Raw genomic sequence first — 22,348 nt, forward strand, 5'->3', positions numbered from 1 at the left:
GTGCGGTCCCCCAAAGAAATGCCACCCCACACCATGACTGACCCACCGACAAACCGGTCATGCTGGACGATGTTGCAGGCAGCATCACGTCTGTCATGTGCTCAGTGTGAACCTGCTTTCATCTGTGAAGAGCACAGGGCACCAGTGGCGAATTTGCCAATCTTGGTGTTCTCTGGCAAATGCCAAACGTCCTGCACGGTGTTGGGCTGTAAGCACAACCTCCACCTGTGGACGTCGGGCCCTCATACCACCCTCATGGAGTCTGTTTCTGACCGTTTGAGCAGACACATGCACATTTGTGGCCTGCTGGAGGTCATTTTGCAGGGCTCTGGCAGAGCTTCTCCTGCTCCTCTTTGCACAAAGGCAGAGGTAGCGGTCCTGCTGCTGGGTTGTTGCCCTCCTACGGCCTCCTCCACATCTCCTGATGTACTGGCCTGTCTCCTGGTAGCACCTCCATGCTCTGGACACTACGCTGACAGACACAGCAAATCTTCTTGCCACAGCTCGCATTGATGTGCCATCCTGGATGAGCTGCACTACCTGAGCCACTTGTGTGGGTTGTAGACGCCGTCTCATGCTACCACTAGAGTGAAAGCACCGCCAGCGTTCAAAAGTGACCAAAACATCAGCCAGGAAGCATAGGAACTGAGAAGTGGTCTGTGGTCCCCACCTGCAGAACCACTCCTTTATTGGGGGTGTCTTGCTAATTGCCTATAATTTCCACAACAGCATGTGAAATGTATTGTCAGTGTTGCTTCCTAAGTGGACAGTTTGATTTCACAGAAGTGTGATTGACTTGGAGTTACATTGTGTTGTTTAAGTGTTCCCTTTATTTTTTTGAGCAGTGTATTATTCAAGCCCCGCCAAACTCAGGAGAATTTGACTCCCAGTGAGCAGCAGTGACTAGAAGTAACAGTAAGTAATTCAGTACAATGGACACTGATGCAAGAATTTTAATCCAAAGGATCTGCCCCACTTAAACTTTCATGAAGGAAAGTCTTCAGAACAAGCCTTAACGCGTAAAACAAAGAAAGATTGGACATAAGTGACAGGTTGATAGGGGTAACTAAGCCCTGCCGTGTGCATTGCTGCCGCACATTTACCCCCCTCAAGTTAAAAGTGGGCCAACTTGAACCCCCAAAAAAGTCCATGAACAATTTATTTGAATTACATATCAAGCAAAGAGTCACTTTTTAGGCAATACAAAATGTTTGTCAGGGTAAGCTTCATACAAATTTAAATTTGTCTGATGACACCAACAAGTTATTCTACTAAAGTACTCAGAACCACCTTTAATTACACATGCCATAGATTAAAAATAGGGTGAATCATGGGGGGGGGGGGGGGGGGGAATTCAGGTATAGAGTACTGACCAGAATATCTGAGTTCACACATAAGAACAAAGCAAAGTCACCTCGCGATGGTTGAGGCAGGGTGGATAATATTTCACAACAATGTGACTCCTCCACCTGCCACTACGCGTGACCACATGGTGTTAACACTCATCATATTCAATGGGACCAACTTTTTCTGAATAAACCTATGAGTTTCAACCTTGTATGATCAACGACCATACAAATACAAAAAAAATTGTCCTTGATGAATATCCAGTGTCAAGCGGCTACTGTTTCTTGGCTTTTTTCTGCTTCTTCTGAGCCTTGCTGGCGTCTTCGTGGGCCTTTCTCTTCGCCGTCAGCTTGTTAACCTGCGAGGGGAAAGTAGATCGAGTTAATGAACAGCGCAGTAAATCGAGAATTCATGAGTGTGCAACCAAGGTGACATGCCCTCTAAAAGGGCTATTGTTTTAGCGTGCACGGTTTCCAGGGCCTGGCTATTCAAACCCTGTTAATCATTAGCCCTACAGCTCAATAGGTAGGTACAAGGCACAAAGATAGCAGCCTAGTGGAAAGTACACTGCCAGTTATCCCAAAATGCCAGGCCTGATCCTCTACCTCCATGTATATTAATATGGCTGTGAGACTAGCTGTTCCCGAGGCAAATGTACTAATGCGTCTGACACGGTGATGTGCGGCGTCTGACACGGTGATGTGCGGCGTCTTAAAGCATTTGCCCCCTTACTGACTTTCTCTATTTTTGACACTAATTGTTAGACCTTCAACTAAAACCTTATATTAGATAAAGGAAACATGAGTGAACAAATAACAAAATGTGTTACTTATTTGATTTATTTAATAAACACATTTAAGAAGGAACCAATGCCCGTGTGAACAAGTAATTACCCCCTTACGCTCGTGTGGTTCCGGAGTTACTGGTTTTTTTTGTTGCATAAACTACTCGTTTCAGTTCCTGCCACAACAGCGCAAATCAGGTTTAGGTCTGGACTTCGACTTGGCCATTCAAACTTGAAATGTGTAGCTTTACAGCCATTCTGATGTAGACTTGCTTGTGTGTTTTGGATCATTGTCTTGATTGAGATGTGGCAGGACCTGAAACGTGCATTTTATGCTCGAAAACACCCAAATGTCGCAGAGTTAAAGAAGCTCTGCATGGAAGAGTGGGCCAAAATCCCTTCACAGCGACGTGAGAGACTAATCAACAACAACTGTTTGTGTTATTCCCTCAGGTTTATCTAATATTAGGTTTTGGTTGAAGATCTGAAAAATATGCTAAAATAGAGAAAATCAGAAAGGGGGAAAATACTTTTTCACAGCACTGTATCTATGTAAATATCTTTCCATCGACAGGCAACGGGACGCAGTGATGTCATGTGAAGTGCTATGTCGGTTTGGCCGGTGCGCAGCGGAGGGGACTCACCTCTCGGGTCGTCCTCTTCTTGCCAAACATGATCTTGTCGTACAGGTACTTCTCCTTCTTCTTCATCATCATGATGGCCAGACGCTTCTCCTCTGCCTTCTCCTCCTGCTCAAGCCGCACCTTGTTCCCCACGGAACCAGTTTCCCAGGGTTTCACTTTGCCGGGGGTCACCTTCACCGACAAAGTCTGCAGGGACAGGAGAGAAAAGATACATCTAAGGGTGTGTCCAAAATGGCACTATGGTGCACTACGCCTTACGATAATGTTTTATGTTAGATGAAACAGGCCATTCAGATGGTAAAACTGTAAAGGAGGGATCATCTAGATTCAGCCACGGGTTGATTCTTGAGTGGATGGTCAGGAACATAAGTCTAAATAATTTTTAGACTGCAAATTGACCGGAGGAAACCCAAACTGATATAATATTTGACTAAAACAATTTCAAAACCTTGCTTAAATTTCTATATGATCAAATATCTCCCCCTATTATGTGAGAATATTATTTATTATTAAAAAAAATATTCAAAATTGAAACCACTTGTAGCAGACTTTAAATGTATATATTTTGTTGAAAACTTGGGGGAGGGGGGCAGATCAAATCACCCGAGGCCAAATTTGGCCCGTGGGCCACCAGTTGGGGAACCCTGGTCTAGAGACTGCTAGGATTCTCTCACCTTGCCCTGGGCTCGCGTATCCTCCATCTTCTTCAGATTCTTCTCCTCGGTGAACTCTTCATCGTCCACATCGTCATCCTCTTCTTCGTCTTCATCCTCTTCCTCTTCATCCTCTTCTTGTACTGATATTTAAAAAAGAAAAAATGGTTGAACATTTTAGTTGAACGCAACATCCATCATGCAGGTGCAGAAACATGGGAAGCAGAGAGGGATACAAAGTATATTGAAAGCAGGCGCATCCACACAGGTGTGGTTCCTAAATTAATTAAGGAATTACAATGCCAATCTCATGTATAAAAATGCTCAGCAGGCCACTATTTTGGCCACCATGGCTATGCCCCAATAGGATGACAATGCCCCCATCCACAAAATTGGCTGTTCCAAGTCCACAACAATGCTTAAACCACATCAGGAGACCTCGAGGGTAAAAATCGAAGAAATGTGGATTAAAATGAGCACCAGCCAGAGACCGTTGTTTGGTTAGTGATGTTTCTGTAGCACTCATGTGATTGCAGAGTTTGCTAAACAAATGGCCACTGGATTGATGCAAATAATAATATTCTGCCAGGTAGGCATAGGCTACTTTGTAGTAAACATTTAATTAACATAAGACGGTTGTCATTACATTAGCCTCATCGCTAACGGCTACAAAAAGTGGTAGACAAACGCGCAGACAGACGAGTATTCCTGCGCCGTTGCCTCTTCAGAATGTTCAGAAAGGAAAATACAAATCACTGATGCATTTTTGTTCATGTCTTAAGATAATAATATTGGGCAAATTAATGCATTTTCGAATAAGTTCAATACATTTACTCGATTTCTTTCGTTCAACAATTTATTCAGTTTTAAAAAATCTGGTTTCGATCTGCAATGCAGATTTTATAGGGCCCTACGAGTAGTCACTGAATGGTTGGATGAGCATGAAAATGATGTAAACCATATGCCATCTCAGTCACCAGATCTCAACACAACTGAACACTTACGGGAGATTCTAGAGCAGCGCCTGAGACAGTTTTCCACTTCAAAACACCAAATGATGTAATCTCTTGTGGAAGAACAGTGTCCCATCCCTCCCATAGACTTCCAGATACTTGTAGAATCTATACCAAGGTGCATTGAAACAATGAGCCCAAAGCCCTATTAACTTCTCTAGGGTAGGGGGTAGTATTTAGACATCCGGATAAAAAAGCCTTCCCAAATTAAACTGCCTGCTACTCAGGCACAGAAGGTAGGATATGCATATTATTAACCTGTTAGGGCTAGGGGGCAGTATTTACACCGCCGGATAAAAAAACGTACCCGATTTAATCTGGTTACCACTCCTACCCAGTAACTAGAATATGCATATACTTATTACATATGGATAGAAAACACCCTAAAGTTTCTAAAACTGTTTGAATGGTGTCTGTGAGTATAACAGAACTCATTTGGCAGGCAAAAATGTGAGAAGGTTTCATTCAGGAAGTGGCCTGTCTGACAAGGTGTCGTTCTTCTTGTCTCTGTTTATTGAAGAGTGAGGATCTTAGCTGTCCCGTGACACTTCCTACGGCTGCCATAGGGTCTCAGAAGGCGGTAAAAAGCTGAATCGTGGCTTTGCAGGCTCTGGCTGAAACAAAGTAGCGCGTTTGGGTAGTGGCTGGTTACAGTACTGTGAGACTCAGGCTCGTGCCCGCGTCGACCGAAAGCTTTGTTTACTTTCCTCTGTTTAGCTAAATGGACATTCCCGGTCGGAATATTATCGCTTTTTTACGAGAAAAATGGCATAAAAATGGATTTTAAACAGCGGTTGACATGCTTCGAAGTACGGTAATGGAATATTTAGATTTTTTTTGTCACGAATTGCGCCATGCGCACGACCCTGATTTACCATTTCAGACAGTGTCTGGGACGCACGAACAAAACGCCGCTATTCGGATATAACGATGGATTATTTTGGACCAAACCAACATTTGTTATTGAAGTAGCAGTCCTGGGAGTGCATTCTGACGAAGACAACAAAAGGTAATCAAACTTTTATAATAGTAAATATGATTATGGTGAGTGCTAAACTTGCCGGGTGTCTAAATAGCTAGCCCGTGATGCCTGGGCTATGTACTTAGAATATTGCAAAATGTGCTTTCACCAAAAAGCTATTTTAAAATCGGACATATCGAGTGCATAGAGGAGGTCTGTATCTATAATTCTTAAAATAATTGTTATGCTTTTTGTGAACGTTTATCGTGAGTAATTTAGTAAAATGTTAGCGAATTCCCCGGAAGTTTGCGGGGGGTATGCTAGTTCTGAACGTCACATGCTAATGTAAAAAGCTGGTTTTTGATATAAATATGAACTTGATTGAACAAAACATGCATGTATTGTATAACATAATGTCCTAGGAGTGTCATCTGATGAAGATCATCAAAGGTTAGTGCTGCATTTAGCTGTGGTTTGGGTTTATGTGACATTATATGCTAGCTTGAAAAATGGGTGTCTGATTATTTCTGGCTTGGTACTCTGCTGACATAATCTAATGTTTTGCTTTCGTTGTAAAGCCTTTTTGAAATCGGACAGTGTGGTTAGATTAACGAGAGTCTTGTCTTTAAATAGCTGTAAAATAGTCATATGTTTGAGAAATTGAAGTAATAGGATTTTTAAGGTTTTGAAAATCGCGCCACAGGCTTCAACTGGCTGTTACGTAGGTGGGACGAATTCGTCCCGCCTAGCCCAGAGAGGTTAATAGATTTGGTTAGAAAACACTCTGAAGTTTCTAAAACCGTTTGATATCTGTGAGTATAACAGAACTCATGTGGCAGGCAAAAACCTGAGAAAAATCCAACCAGGAAGTGTGGAAATCTGAGGTTTGTAGTTTTTCAAGTGATTGCTATACAGTGACTTAGGGTTAATTTTGCACTTCCTAAGGCTTCCACTAGATGTCAACAGTCTTTAGAACATTGTTTCATGCTTCTACTGTGAATATGGATAGAATAAGAGCTCCTGGAAGTAGATGAGTGAGAAAATGACATGAGCTCAGAGGCGCGCGTTCACGTGGGAGTTAGCCGTGTTCCTTTTCTTTTCTGAAAACATTGGAATTGTCCGGTTGGAATATTATGGAAGATTTATGTTAAGACACTATGTTGCAATGTCTTTTATTTTGGCGGTTAACTGTAGGTTGCACCCTATTCCCGCTACAGTGCACTACTTTTTTTGAGTCTAGCTCTGCTCAGCTCTTACCGGGCTTCTCCCCGCGCTGCAGGGCCATGAGCTTTAACTTCTCCGGGGGCACGTAGTCGCCGTCCTTCTCCTCCACGAAGGGCGAGAGGTGGGGCGGCAGCATCGTCCCCAGGAAGTAGTCCTCAACGGGCAGGCGCATCTTGGCGTTGACTGAGTCAAACACCCACTGGGGCTGGATGTAGTACCTGGAGCAGGACACGACCACCAGACACACGGTTACAGTTACACACCTGCCTGCCTCCTTTACGACCCAAGGTTACTACACAGATATGGATCAAACTGGGTTCAAATAATAGCCGTTTTCCTTCAAATACTTTAAGTTTTTGATCCAGACGGTCTGGAGTGCCAGATGGGCGGAGTTTGCACCCATGGGACTATTCCATTGTGCCAGGTGGGCTCCATTGGGAAATGTATACCGTCAGTCAACCCAATCCACCTTTGAATGTAACATTTAAACATTCCAAAAAGATTTGAGACCATTCACACATTGGCAAGGTGAGATGATCACAACAGCTGAAGACAAAGGTCTGGACAGGGTTAACAGGCCCATAGTGTCGGCATTATGTACCCTGTTTAAAGCTAAGCTCTACGAAGAGCGATAACGGGGACAAGAACTGTCACACGTGGCTCTGCCCACAGACTCCACCCCCTGGAAGCCCTGGATAACAGGGGCCTTTGAGCAGCCAGAGCAGGAAGAGCCCCTTTGAAAGGGGGCATTGTGGGGATGAGCTGAGCCCATCTCTGAGGGGGGACTGAAGGAGAAGGAAACCCCCCAACCAGAGCAACAGTTAGCAGCCGGGCAACAAAACACTTTGGTCTGTAAATAGCCCTGGCTGAAATAAAATCTGGTGATTTGAACGAGGGGCGTGGGTTGTATTATTTTTTCCCAAAGATCATGCAAAGATTTTGAATGAATGGCAAGACATTGGCAACGACTGTAATGACTGCAGATAAAGTTATATGAACCGTCGGGTTCCCTTCACCTGTTGATGTACTGCTTGTCCATGTCAGGCCTGTCTACAATCTGATGAGTGATTGTCTCGTCGGTCACTTCATAGGTGCCACCGATACAAAGAGACTTGTCCCAGGACACCTCGGCACCAAAACACCTGGCAGACAGAGGGATGGAGATTAAAAAATTTTTTTTTTAAAAATGGTTCACTTCATGGTGCGTCAAAGCTCCCCTTTGAGGTGCGGTGTGGCATGGAAACCATCCCCAAAAGCTTTGGCTTGCTTTTACTTCCCAGGGTGCCATAATGTCTGTGGCAGTGGGCTGGTTCTCACCTCAGGATAAAAGCCAATGACTCTCTGGGAACTTCCCTGTTCAGGAAGAACTTGAGCCCCTCAAAAAGCCTTTTCTGGGCCTCCTGCTCTTTCTGCTCCTTCTCTCTGGCCTGCATATTCTCCTGGTCCTCCTGAAGAAAGACAGACGGTGTGGGTGAAAGGAGGAGACAGGAAAAGCTTTTAGAAGGGTACACAGGCAGTTAAAGGGATGGTTTGGTTGCATCATGTTGTTTATAAAACAGCTTGTAGTCATAGAGGAGTGCTGCCCAGTCTAACACTGCTAATGAGGTGAATCCACCGGGGAAAAACGTGAGCCTCTCTCTATAGACCCACTGATTTTCAGAGTGTTGCCTGTATGTTTGGCCTTTCTGTGAGCAATTAGTTCAAGCAGCTATTTTTATCCCATCTTCAAATTGCCTAACAATGATTTACAAAGAACATCAACGTCAAATACCGACGACGACTTTTGTATCGGAACTATCGATTTATCGACGAGGGTGCGCTACAAATAGTTCCTCCACCCACAAAGATTTGGGAAAGAAAGGGCTTTCTAAACAGAAGGAATGAAAGGTGAACGTGGGAGGCATTGGTCATAACACTCCCGACCACCTGGTAGATAGCTTATTCAGTGTCTCCTTACCTCCTCGGTAGGGAAATTGTCCAGCTGGTTCTCCTCCTCCTCTACGGTGGCAACCACCCGTGCCAGGCTGGCACTCAGGGCTGACAGTTTCTGTTTAGAGCATGAAACTCACAGGTTCAGTTTACACACAGCTTAAAAACACATTTCTACTGATAAGAGTACCATCAAGGACGGGCTGGTAGCCCAGATCAATAAAGAGGGATGTCGTCCTGTCCGACATATACAGGAATCCTCAAGTTAATATTTAGTTTACTCATTGATTTGTGCCAATCCATAACAGTGATGAAAAGGCCCACCTCCAAGTAGCTCTCTGAGTCCATAGCATAGTCCTCCTCGTGCTCTGCCTTCAGCTCCGACTCAGCTTTGCTGTCCAGCTGGAGAGATGGGTGGAGTTAGCAACAGCGCAGACAGACAACTAGCAGGCCAACAATCTCTGTATACTACAAGACAATATAATGTTCATCGACAAAAAGAACATGGTTACAAAAAGGCGCCACTTGTGACGCGAGATAGCTGAAATGGTTCACCGGGATCGTATTCATTAGGGCACACCGTAGCAAAATGTTTTGCAACGGAAAACAAAAACAAGCATTTCTTATTTAACTTCCGTTAGCCCCTCCCGGTTTCAGTCCGTTTTCTTCCGCTTGTTGCGTAATGAACACGATGCAAGTTAAGGCCAGGTACTGGGTTACCTTGGGCGGGTAGACCAGGTTGAGGGTCTGGTAGAGGCGGAAGTTAATGAAGCCAAAGAGGGTAGTGTACATCTCTGTGAAGGTGGCCATTACTCTGTAGTCCACATCTGTTGGGTGCTGGGGGAGAAAGGATAGATAATTATGCCTGAAAGCTTGCATTGTAGAGTCAATGTTAAGGAGAGCCATTGCCACGTACGCTTAGCAAGTTCCTCTAATTTACCCACAATTAGCAGCATCAACTTAAATTTACCTTGAAGCAATGTCTCACTCCATTCTCAGAGAAAATAATCTATAGGTATAGTGTGAAGGAATGTGGGTCTGGGATATCTGATGTATCAGACCATACATAGTATCATTTCTATGGCCATACATCTAAACCGTAGGAAAATAAATACCGTGTGGAGATGGCCTAGCTCAATTCTCACATTCAATGGTAAATCAAATAAAAATAAGGAGATGTATAGAGGAAAATGATAAGTTGAATCCTAATATTCTATGGGATGCAGTGAAGGTTGTCATTTGTGCGAAACTAAATCACACTTACAAGATTCCAGAAGAAAGCTAGATTGGCTATATATATCAGAATTTGATTAAGAAGCTGGAAGGTATGGAACAAAAAGAAAAGATCACTCAATCCATTGATCCACAACAAATTAAAGAAACAAGGAGAAAAATAGATGATATTCTTAGTAACAATTTTAAAACAGATTTCATGAGGGGGGCCGTAAAGCTACAAGACTGCTAGCTAGACGAATACACAGATATACACTGCTCAAAAAAATAAAGGGAACACTTAAACAACACAATGTAACTCCAAGTCAATCACACTTCTGTGAAATCAAACTGTCCACTTAGGAAGCAACACTGATTGACAATAAATTTCACATGCTGTTGTGCAAATGGAATAGAAAACAGGTGGAAATTATAGGCAATAAGCAAGACACCCCCAATAAAGGAGTGGTTCTGCAGGTGGTCAGAAACAGACTTCATGAGGGTGGTATGAGGGCCCGACGTCCACAGGTGGGGGTTGTGCTTACAGCACAACACCGTGCAGGACGTTTGACATTTGCCAGAGAACACCAAGATTGGCAAATTCGCCACTGCCGATAATTTTTTTACACCTTTATTTAACTAGGCAAGTCAGTTAAGAACACATTCTTACTTTCAATGACGGCCTAGGAACGGTGGGTTAACTGCCTTGTTCAGGGACAGAACAAAGATGTTTACCTTGTCAGCTCGGGGATTCAATCTTGCAACCTTACGGTTAACTAGTCCAACGCTCTAACCACCTGCTTTACATTGCACTCCATGAGGAGCCTGCCTGTTATGCGAATGCAGTAAGAAACCAAGGTAAGTTGCTAGCTTGCATTAAACTTCTTATAAAAAACAAATCACTAGTTAAACTAGTAATATCAACCATGTGTAGTTATCTAGCCTGTCCTGCGTTGCATATAATCGATGCGGTGCGCATTCGCGAAAAAGGACTGTCATTGCTTCAACGTGTACCTAACCATAAACATGTCTTTCTTAAAAATCAATACACAAGTAAATATTTTTTAAACCTGCATATTTAGCTAAAAGAAATCCAGGTTAGCAGGCAATATTAACCAGGTGAAATTGTGTCACTTCTCTTGCGTTCATTGCACGCAGTCAGTGTATATGCAACAGCTTGGGCCGCCTGGCTCATTGCTAACCAATTTGCCAGAATTTTACATAATTATGACATAACATTGAAGGTTCTGCAATGTAACAGGAATATTTAGACTTATGGATGCCACCCGTTAGATAAAATACGGAACGGTTCCGTATTTCACTGAAAGAAAACATTTTGTTTTCGAGATAATAGTTTCCGGATTCGACCATATTAAATGACCTATGGCTCGTATTTCTGTGTGTTTATTATATTATAATTAAGTCTATGATTTGATAGAGCACTCTGAGCGGTGGTAGGCACCAGCAGGCTCGTAAGCAAAGCATTCAAACAGCACTTTCGCGCGTTTTGCCAGAAGCTCTTCGCAATGCTTCAAGCATTGCACTGTTTATGACTTCAAGCCTATCAACTCCCAAAATTAGGCTGGTGTAACCGATGTGAAATGGCTAGCTAGTTAGCGGGGTGCACGCTAATAGCTTTCAAACGTCACTCGCTCTGAGACTTGGAGTAGTTGTTCCCCTTGCTCTGCATGGGTAACGCTGCTTCAAGGGTGGCTGTTGTTGATGTGTTCCTGGTTTGAGCCCAGGTAGGAGCGAGGAGAGGGACGGAAGCTATACTGTTATACTGGCAATAGTAAAGTGCCTATAAGAACATCCAATAGTCAAAAAGGTATATGAAATACAAATCGTATAGAGAGAAATAGTCCTATAATAACTACAACCTAAAACATCTTACCTGGGAATATTGAAGACTCATGTTAAAAGGAACCACCAGCTTTCATGTTCTGAGCAAGGCACTTAAACGTTAGTTTCTTACATGGCACATATTGCACTTTTACTTTCTTCTCCAACACTTTGTTCTGCATTATTTAAACCAAACTGAACACGTTTCATTATTTGAGGCTAAATTGATTTTATTGGTGTATTATATTAAGTTAAAATAAATGTTCATTCAGTATTGTTGTAATTGTCATTACAAATAAAAATACATTTTATAATAAAAAATATATATATTATATATAAAACATTTTTTTTTAAAGGTATAAAAATTGAAAAAATTAAATCGGGAGTGGCTTTTTTGGTCCTCCAATAATCGGTACCGGCATTGGAAAATCATAATCTGTCGACCTCTATACTCAACCACCCACAGCAGATGAGGATATAATCTAGTAGTTTCTCAATTCTCTAAATTTGCAATTTATTAGGGGGGAAAAAAACTGAATGATGCGCTCACGGCACCCATTACAGAGGTGAGTGCAGTTACTAGACTTAAAAACAACATCTTCAGGGAGCGACGGATTCCTATCAGAGTGGTACAAACCCTTTGCGGAATTGACCCCATTGCTCAGATCACCTTTCAATTGGACCTTGAATGAGGGCCTTACTCCCACATCGTGGAAGAAAGCTATTATTTCAATAACCAAAAGGCAAAGAAATAATTATGTAATAGCTACTGCCGTGTCAATTTTAAATGTAGATTATAAACTCTATACCTCAATTATATCCAAGAGATTTGAGAAGTTCATGCCAGATATGATTGATTAAGACCAAACTGGATTCATTAAGGGTTGTCTCAAACAAGACAATATTAAGGACTTTACATTTTATCAATGCTATTCAAAAATGGGAGGAAAGTGAAGCTTTGGTTAGCCTAGATGCAGAGAAGGCTTTGATTGTGTGAATTGGACATTTCTATGCATCAAAGTCATTTATCAGAATCCGAAAGCTGGAATAAAAGGTGAATGGGAATTTGACAAACAAGATTAATCTCAAAGAGGCACACGACTGGGTTGCTGCTTGTCGCCCACACTTTTCACCCTGTATATAGAGCCTCTAGCGCAGGCAATTAGAGAGAGAACCTAGGGGTTTTCACTGTGGGAGAGGAACATCATTTGACTATTTGCAGATGATGTCATAGTGTACTTGAATAACCCAGAGGCAAGTTTCCCTAAGCTGATGAATCTATTACAGGAATATGGTCATTATTCTGGATATAAATTGAAGGCGCTTAAAAACGCAGATCCTGACATAACTTCTTCTCCAGAAATGAAAACCAAATTTGGTTTGAAGTGGAATTCCAAATCATTTAAATACTTGGGTGTGATTTCAACCAAATATTCCCTCGAAGATATACAAAGCGAACCTCGACCATATAAATGTAGATCAAGAGAGGCGTTTTGAGATGGTCCATGGTACAATTGGATTTCAGCTCCAGAATAGAAGTATGAATATTGTACTCACTCCAATCTCTTCCATTTATAAAACCTCAAAGTCAATATAGAGTATGGGACAAACTGATATCGAGATTTATCTGGGATGGCAAAAAACCTAGGATTAGATACTACACATTGCAACTTCCCAAGGATAAAGGAGGTCGGGTACTACCCAACCTGAGAGAATATTTCTATGCAGCAAACTCAGATCCATAGTTTAATGGTGTGATCAAAGTTATTGTGCAATATGGAAGGATATAGCGAGGAGCATAACGGGAAAGCCAACCCAAACGTTGGTGGGAGATAAGGAAATAAGACCATGGAGGACATATTGGACCCAATAACAACATTCACGTTAGATATTTGGTTTGATATGGTCTGGAAACACAAATTGGAGAAGAATTGTGATGATGTAAATTTGACATCATATGCACATCTGGCACATATGATCAGAGTTAATCAGGGTATAACAGCATTATGTACCACTGTTGAGAATGGGAAGATTTAGATACTGAAAACTCAAGGCAACATACAAAACCAGGATTTTTTTTTTTTTTAGATACTTACAGTTAAATGGATTACTATATCAAAGGAGCTAAAGCATATAAACTCACCCATGGACTAAAATGGAGTTGAGAGCAATTAGTAAAGCATATAAGGCAAGTAAATTTAGGGTAATCTCAGTATTGTACCACGACTTGCTAGAAAGTAAAGAAAACTCAATGTTGTAGATCAAGGACATTTTTGAAAAATGAATCCACTTTAATCTCAGGTGATGAGTGGAAGAACGTGTACAACAACAGGCAACCACTAATTCAAGAATATGGACAGAGTTACATTGGAAGAACCTGAATTGATTCTTTATTACAGCTAAAATTAAGAGTAAACTTTGTACGCAACAAATGTGTTGGAGAATGTGTGGACACATGGGAGCTAACCACTATCATATCTTCTGGAAATGCAAAGAATGTGTTTTGGGATAACGTGTGTCCTACTATTAAAGACATCCTGGGCTATGGTGTGCCTAGGACTTTGTTGTCTACCTAGGAAATGTACAGGATGAAATAAGGGGATGTGAATAGTATATGATTAGGAACCTTCTTGCAACTAGTAAGAAAGCTATAACAAACAAAAAAAGGTATAAATTAGATCCTCCCAAACTAGATGATTCGTTAGCCATTATACAATAAATCTATATGGAAAAGATATCTTATTTGTTAAGAAATAAGGGAAAACGAGTTTGAGGCCAGATGGGAGAAATGGATACGGTTTGAGGCTCAGTAATGGGACATTAATTACTAAATGTGGTTATGACAACTGTATGTACGTTGTGATGGGAATATTGTACACAATGTATCCCTGAACCCCGGTCTTTTGCATTGTTTTTGTATACATTTTTCTATGGTGAATTTCTGTACATTAGTGGAAAAATCTATAAAAATCTGAAGTATAAAAGCAAAAAACAAAAAAGAAAATGGCGTTTTGAGCTGCTGTGATATGACTCAGCACTTACGTCATGGGCAAACTGGTAGGGTACGAGCCAGGTGATGAGCTGTCCAAGGACCTCTGCCTGATAGTAAATCCCCTTGATGGAGAGGAAAACCTGCCAGGGAAAGCAAAACAATGTCAAGTGTACTGCGGAATACCAGCAATTCTCTTTTCTAAAGAGCGTGTATCTCATTCAGACTAATTCAATGTTAACTAACCACTCCAAAATTGCTTTCACAACACTTAATAGGCTAACACTGCTAAGTCTATAAGTACACTGAACAAAAATATTAAAAACGGCAAGTGTTGGTCCCATGTGTCATGAGCTAATTTTTATTTTGGGCACAAATTCGTTTACGTCACCATTAGTGGGCATTTCTCCTTTGCCAAGATAATCCATCCACCTGACAGGTGTGGCATATCAAGAAGCTGATTAAACATGATCATTACACAGGTGCACCTCGGGCTGTGGACAATAAAAGGCCACTTTAAAATGTGCAGTTGTGTCAACCAACACAATGGCACATATGTCTCAAATTGAGGGAGCGTGCAATTGGCATGCTGACTGCAGGAATGTCCACCAGCGCTCCTGCCAGATCATCTAATGTTCATTTCTCTACAATAAGCTGCCGCCACTGTCGTTTTAGAGAATTTGGCAGTACGTCCAACCAGCCTCACAAGCGCAGACCACGTGTAACCACACCAGCCCAGGACCTCCACATCCGGCTTCTTCACCTGCAGGATCATTTGAGGAGGGGTTGGAGAGGTCCTGAGGAGTGTGTGTGTAAAAACAAATTCTGATTGGCTGGGCCTGGCTCCCCAGTGGATGGGCCTAAGCCCTCCCGGGCCCACCCATGGCTGCACCCCTGTCCAGTCATGTTAAAGCCATTGATTATGGCCTAATGAATATCTTTAAATTGACTGATTTCCTTATATGAAGTGTAACTCATTAAATCTTTGAAATTGCTGCATGCTGCATTTATATTTTTGTTCAGTACATACAGTGCATTCGGAAAGCATTAAAACCCCTTGAATTTAACATTTTATTACATTACAGCCCTATTCAAAAATGTATTCAATACATTTTTTTCCTTCATCAAACTACACACAATACCCCATAATGTCAAAGCGTAAGCAGGTTTTTGAAAATGTTTGTAAATGTATAAAAAAATAAAAAACAGATACCTTATTTACATAATTGCTCAGACCCTTTGCTATGAGGCTCAAAATTGGGCTCCGGTGCATCCTGTTTCCATTGATCATCCTTGAGATGTTTATACAACATGATTGGAGTCCACCTGTGGTAAATTCAATTGATTGGACATGATTTGGAAAGGCACACACCTGTCTGTCTATATAAGGTCCCACAGTTGACAGTGCATGTCAGAGCAAAAACCAAGCCACGGGGTTGAAGGAATTGCCCGTAGAGCTCCGAGACAGGATTGTGTCAAGGCACCAATCTAGGGAAAAACACCCCCCAAAAATTCTACAGCATTGAAAGTCCAAAAACACAGTGGCCTCCATCATTCTTAAACAGAAGAAGTTTGGAACCACAAAGACTTTTCCTAGAGCTGGCCGCCTGGCCAAACTGAGCAATCGGGGGAGAAGAGCCTTGGTCAGGGAGGTGACCAAGAACAAGATGATCACTCTGACAGAGCTCCAGAGTTCCTCTGTGGAGATGGGAGAACGTTCCAGAAGGACAACCATCTCTGCAGCACTACCAATCAGGCCTTTATGGAAGAGTGGCCAGACCGAAGCCACTCCTCAGTAAAAGGCACATGACAGCCTGCTTGGAGTTTCCCCAAAAGGCACCTAAAGACTCTCAGACCATGAGAAACAAGATTCTCTGGTCGGATGAAACCAAGCTTGAGCTCTTTGGCCTGAATGCCTAGCGTCACGCCTGGAGGAAACCTGGCACTATCCCACGGTGAAGCATGGTGGTGGCAGCATCATGCTGTGGGGATGTTTTTCAGCGGTAGGGACTGGGAGACTAGTCAGGATTGAGGGAAAAATGAAAGGAGCAAAGTTCAGCGTGATCCTTGATGAAAACCTGCTCCGGAGTGCTCAGGACCTTAGACTGGGGCAAAGGTTCACCTTCAAACAAGACAATGACCCTAAGCACACAGCCAAAACAATGCAAGAGTGGTTTCAGGACAAGTCTCTGAATGTCCTTGAGCGGCCTAGCCAAAGCCTGGACTTGAACCCATACGAAAGTCTCTGGAGAGACCTGAAAATAGCTGTGCAGCAACGCTCCCCATCCAACCTGACAGAGCTTGAGAGGATCGGCAGAGAAGAATTGGAGAAACTCCCCAAATACAGGTGTGCCAAGCTTGTAGCTTCATACCGAAGTAGACTCGAGGCTGTAATCGCTGCCAAAGGTGTTTCAACAAAGTACCGAGTAAAGGGTTCGAATATGATATTTCCTTTTATTTATTTGTTAATAAAACATTTTTTGCTTTGTCATTATGGGGTATTGTCTGTAGATTGAGGGGGGAAAAAAGCAACAATTTTAGAATAAGGCTGTAACTTACATTTTTTTGACAAAGTCAAGGGGTCTGAATACTTCGAATGCACTGTATACCCAATTGTCATGACTTAAATCCACTTCAGAGGCTATTGTACCTGTAACAGTATCATTACTTAAATCAAGCAATCATGCCTACATTAATTTTCATTGAGGACCAACTATTTATGTTAGTGAGGACACATCTGGAGTCTCGTCGTCCTTACCTTCCTGAGAGAGCGAGATGTGACTACGTAGTTCATCCACTCCACAGTGAGGCGTCGGCATAGCGTGATGGTCTGTACGTGGCACTTCCCCGTGCGGGCAAAAGTGGAGAACAGGAAGCACATGGAGAGGGCGTCGTCAATGTCACGGAGGGCATCGATGAAAGTGGGGTACCTGGCACACAAATAGACCCAAACATAACCCTCATCAGAAATGTAGGACATCCTTTACAAATGTTATGTTGACATGAGCCGTAAACAGGGCTTAACACCATAGAGATCTTGTCACTTGCCATAGCTATTGATATGGAGATCTCAGTGCACGTGCAGGATTTTTATTTTTACGTAGCTGCTGCCCGCTCTGCTGCATTCATAGCTTCTGCTCAGTGCTGCTTCCCTCATTGATATGGAGGGGTAACGTCATGTTGGTAACAGACCAAGTCCGTATTATGGCAAGAACAGCTCAAATAAGCAAAGAGAAACGACAGTCCATCATGAACAGCAGCTACATAGGGTAAGGGCTGGGCGACATAGCCAAAATGTGCTCTCACGGTATTTAAAAAATACATTTACGGTATGACTATGTTTTTGAATAATAAAAGTTACACATTTTCTATAAGTAGTGCGTGACCCTAGGGTGGAAACACATACATTCTATGTGATTTCAATGATCTCTATTTAATTGTTTAATACTGTTCAATTAAAACTACAAACAAAAATAATTCCCTGCATTTTCATACATTTCCCCCACTCATTTGAGATCATTTCCACACTGCCATGTAGGGCTGCACGATATGGGGGGGGCAAAAAAGGCATATTTTTAACCAAATGTTTCAATTGCGATTTAGTTCAAAACACTGGGGTGAACTGTTGGAATCATGGAAAAATACTGATTATTATAATTCTACAGTTAGAAGATAGTGGGCACTTTGAATACAGTGTTAATTGACATGACAACAAATGAAAATGCCAGAGGAGTTATTGTGACAGGGTAGGAAGCAAAGTGTTGGTCAGTGCTTCCTAGGGGACCCTATAATCTTTGGCAACATTAAAACGTTATCTTAGCTACTTCATGTAGCTAACATTTATGCTGTGCATACTCCTCTTTCATTTAGAAGATACTGTTGCACAATCAACATGCTGATTTAGGCCTACATCGTCACTGGTATTTTCAGGCTCTATAGCTAGCCCTGTTTAATCTGACTCAGTACATTTAGCCAGTTTACTAGTTATTAGGAGCTAACACAACTTAGCCACAACATGCTAAGAAAAGACAATCTAGCTTTAGCAGATATAAGAATTGAATCATGTTATTATAGAATGCTCATGGATTTATATTAAAAAGCATTGTAGTCATCAACATTGCTGCATGTGGTGCATTGGCCAGACAGACTGAAAGCAAGTGTCTCAGTCGACCAACAAAAAGGGCACTCCTTGAGTGACAGTGGGCAAGGCAAGTTCTGTGTGGAAAGTAACATGGAGAGAGAGCGGAGAGAGACCTCAAGTAGCGGAGTAAACTATAACATTCAACTACAGATATAGAAGGTAAAGTAAAAACCCAAAACAGTCCATGCATCAATACCGGTATATCGTAAAATACGGTATACCGCCCAGCCCTACATAGTGTGCGTAAAATAACATGCACAGAACGTGATCTAGCTTTGAGAAAAAGGCTTCCAGATAGGCGGGAGCAAAAAGTCAGTATTGGCAGTCACTGCCTATTTTCTATTCCCTGAGTGTAGAAAACATTAGGAACACCTTACTAATATTGAGTTGCTCCCCCATTTTCCCTCAGAACAGCCTCAATTCATCGGGACACGGACTCTAAAAGATGTCGAAAGTTGTCCACTGGGATAGTGGCCCAGATTGATTCAAATGCTTCCAACAGTTGTGTCAAGTTGGCTGGATGTACTTTGGGTGGTGGACCATTCTTGATATACACGGGAAACTGTTGAGCATGAAAAATCCAGAAGCGTGAAGTTCTTGAGACAAACTGGTGCGTCTGGCACCTACTACCATACCCTGTTCAAAAGGCACTTAAATATTTTGTCTTGCCCTCTTACCCTCTGAATGACACACATACACATTCCGTGTCTCAAGTTTTTAAAATCCTTCTTTAACCTGTCTCCTCCCCTTCATCTACACTGATTGAAGTGGATTTAACAGGTGGCAATACAGGATCAGAGCTTACATCTGGATTCACTGTCGTGGAAAGATCCAAATGTTCCTAATACTTTGTACATTCAGTGTATGTAATTATATGCTCAACATTGCCATCTCCTGTTTTCAGTTGGCACTGCAGTGGATTGAGACCTCACCTCTCCTTGATGATGTGGTCCAGTTTGTAGCCAGGCTTGTTATCTCTCAGTCTCTCCACCCCTGTCCATTCTGCCTTTCCATATGCCTTCCTCAGTTTACGCACAAACACCTAGCAGAGACAGAACAGGACAAGGCAGCCTTACTAGATTTGCCCCTTGATTTGAAAATAATGGACTGAAAATTCACTGTATGGTACAAAAATGTCAATAAACAAACATGTCTATATAGTAGTCAAAACACTAGTATAAAACATTACCTTGTACTCTCTAAACTTTCGAACGATGGGCTCGTGCAGGAGGAACCGGATGTCTTTGAGCAGGTAGAATGTGCGAGGTGCCGTGGAACCCTTGTTCACCTTCTTCTTGTGCTTAGGCTCATGAGGGTAGATGCCTTTCAGAATACACAGGCGTCTGTGGAACACAGGACATAGATGCAGACTCAATTTGGCATAGCAGAAACTAATACCAGAGGCAACCATGCGATTCTATTCACAACCAGAGTACAAGGCTGTTTATACCAGACACCACAGGGAAGAAAACGGACTGAAACCAGGAGGGCCTACAACTCACAAAACACGTATTTTCCATTGTAAAACTTTTGCTACAGTGCGTACTAATGAATACGACCCAAGTTGTGGTGGGTCAGTAGCAACGTTACCCAGTACCTGAAATCTGCCAGGCTTAGCTGCAGCTTCTTGCGGGCTTTGTTCCTTGTGATGTAGTTGGTGGCAGAGCCCCTCTCATACTGAAGACAAATGGGTTTACAGTTACTCACAAGACATGAAGACAGTAAAAGATGTAGGGTATTGGAGAAAACTGGCTTTTAGCGAGGATGTCATTCTTAGATTGTTACTACAACACCTGTAACCATACTAAATAGCAAAAAGCTTGATGCTGACAATGTTCTGCACATCTTTTATCACTATTTACTACTGTCTTTTTTATTCAGCAGGTGAAGATGTATCGTACTACCGTAGCAGCTAGGCTAACGTTAACTAGCTAGCATAGAAGGGTTGAAAATCTGAATCAACGGCATATGACTCGACCCACGTAGAACTACAATAGTTGAGTACAAAGACGTGTTTCATGTAAGCAATCTATTTTTTTTAAAGTGATTTTTAGCAAGATTATAGTTTTACATCTAACTAGTAACAGCTAGCTAAACATGTTCGGCCTAAAGTAAAATCATAGCCATTTAATGCTGTGCTCAGATAAACTACTGTAGCTAGCAAAATCGTTGGATAATTAATTTGACAAACAGTGACAACCTTACCTTCTTTTTCTGTAGACCCCCCATTTAGAACAGATATTTTCGTGTTACTCTATAAATTACTTTTTTTAAATGGTTTTACTTCTCTAGACAATCATGTAAACACAACCACCACGAAAGAACACCGTGGCTGATGCACGTGTTGTGTGACATGCACGGTATAAACTCGCAGGACCCCGACACCTCAAGCTGTCCATTTTAAAGCCTGAATATAAAAGACATAAAACGTAAAAGTAAATCAGTCAAATTTGGATGACCCATGTGTGTCTATCTATTCATTGGAAGTGAGTTTGATTTTGAAGAATTCATTCATAATTCATTCAAACACACACAACCAGCCAAATGTTTGGACAGACCTACTCATTCAAGGGATTTTCTTTATTTTTACTATTTTCTACATTGTACAATAATAGTGAAGACATCAAAACTATGAAACAACACATATGGAATCATGTAGTAACCAAAAAAGTGTTAAACAAATCAATATATATTTTATAGTCTTCAAAGTAGCCACACTTTGCCTTGATGACAGCTTTGCACACTCTTAGTCATCTCTCAACCAGCTTCATGAGGTATTCACCGTGAATGGATTTCAATTAACATGTGTGCCTTGTTAAAAGTAAATTTATAGAATTTCTTTCCTTCTTAATGCATTTGAGCCAATCAGTTGTGTTGTGACAAGGTAGGGGTGGTATACAGAAGGTGGCCCTATTTGGTAAAAGACCAAGTCCATATTATGGCAAGAACAGCTCAAATAAGCAAAGAGAAATGACAGTCCATCATTACTTTAAGACATGAAGGTCAGTCAATACGGAACATTTCAAGAACTTTTCTTCAAGTGCAGTCGCAAAAACCATCAAGCGCTATGATGAAACTGGCTCTCATGAGGACCGCCACAGGAAAGGAAGACCCAGAGGATAAGTTCATTAGTGTTACCAGCCTCAGAAATTGCAGCCTAAATAAATGCTTCACAGAGTTCAAGTAACAGACACATCTCAACATCAACTGTTCAGAGGAGACTGTGTGAATCAGGCCTTCATTGTCGAATTGCTGCAAAGAAACCAATACTGAAGGACACCTATAATAGGAAGAGACTTGCTTGGGCCAAGAAACAAAAGCAATGGACATTAGATCAGTGGAAATCTGTTCTTTGGTCTGATGAGTCCAAATATAAAACATTTGGTTCCAACCGCTGTGTCTTTTTGAGATGCAGAGTAGGTGAACGGATGATCTCCGCATGTGTGGTTCCCATGGAGGAGGAGGTGCGATGGTGTGGGGTGTTTTGCTGGTGATACTGTCAGTGATGTATTTAGAATTCAAGGCACACGTAACCAGCATGGCTACCACAGCATTCTGCAGCGATACGCCATCCCATCTGGTTTGCTCTTAGTGGGACTATCATTTGTT

General features: G+C 41.9%; 1 protein-coding gene across 1 annotated transcript; it reads right to left on the reverse strand.

Moving 5' to 3' along the window:
* Positions 1-937: 937 nt before the first annotated feature.
* Positions 938-21,074, reverse strand: pes (pescadillo). The gene is made up of 15 exons (NM_001139866.1): positions 20,945-21,074; positions 20,337-20,416; positions 19,929-20,082; positions 19,672-19,781; positions 17,357-17,528; positions 14,652-14,741; positions 9,276-9,392; positions 8,880-8,957; positions 8,584-8,673; positions 7,944-8,074; positions 7,643-7,768; positions 6,660-6,844; positions 3,450-3,571; positions 2,776-2,961; positions 938-1,705 (listed from the first exon to the last, which is right to left on the reverse strand). Exons 1-15 carry the CDS (start codon positions 20,966-20,968, stop codon positions 1,622-1,624), a joined length of 1,749 nt encoding a protein of 582 aa, NP_001133338.1. The 5' UTR covers positions 20,969-21,074; the 3' UTR covers positions 938-1,621.
* Positions 21,075-22,348: the final 1,274 nt, after the last annotated feature.

This window comes from Salmo salar, chromosome 20, assembly GCF_965601325.2.
Source record: "Salmo salar chromosome 20, fSalSal1, whole genome shotgun sequence".
Classification (NCBI taxonomy): Eukaryota; Metazoa; Chordata; class Actinopteri; order Salmoniformes; family Salmonidae; genus Salmo; species Salmo salar.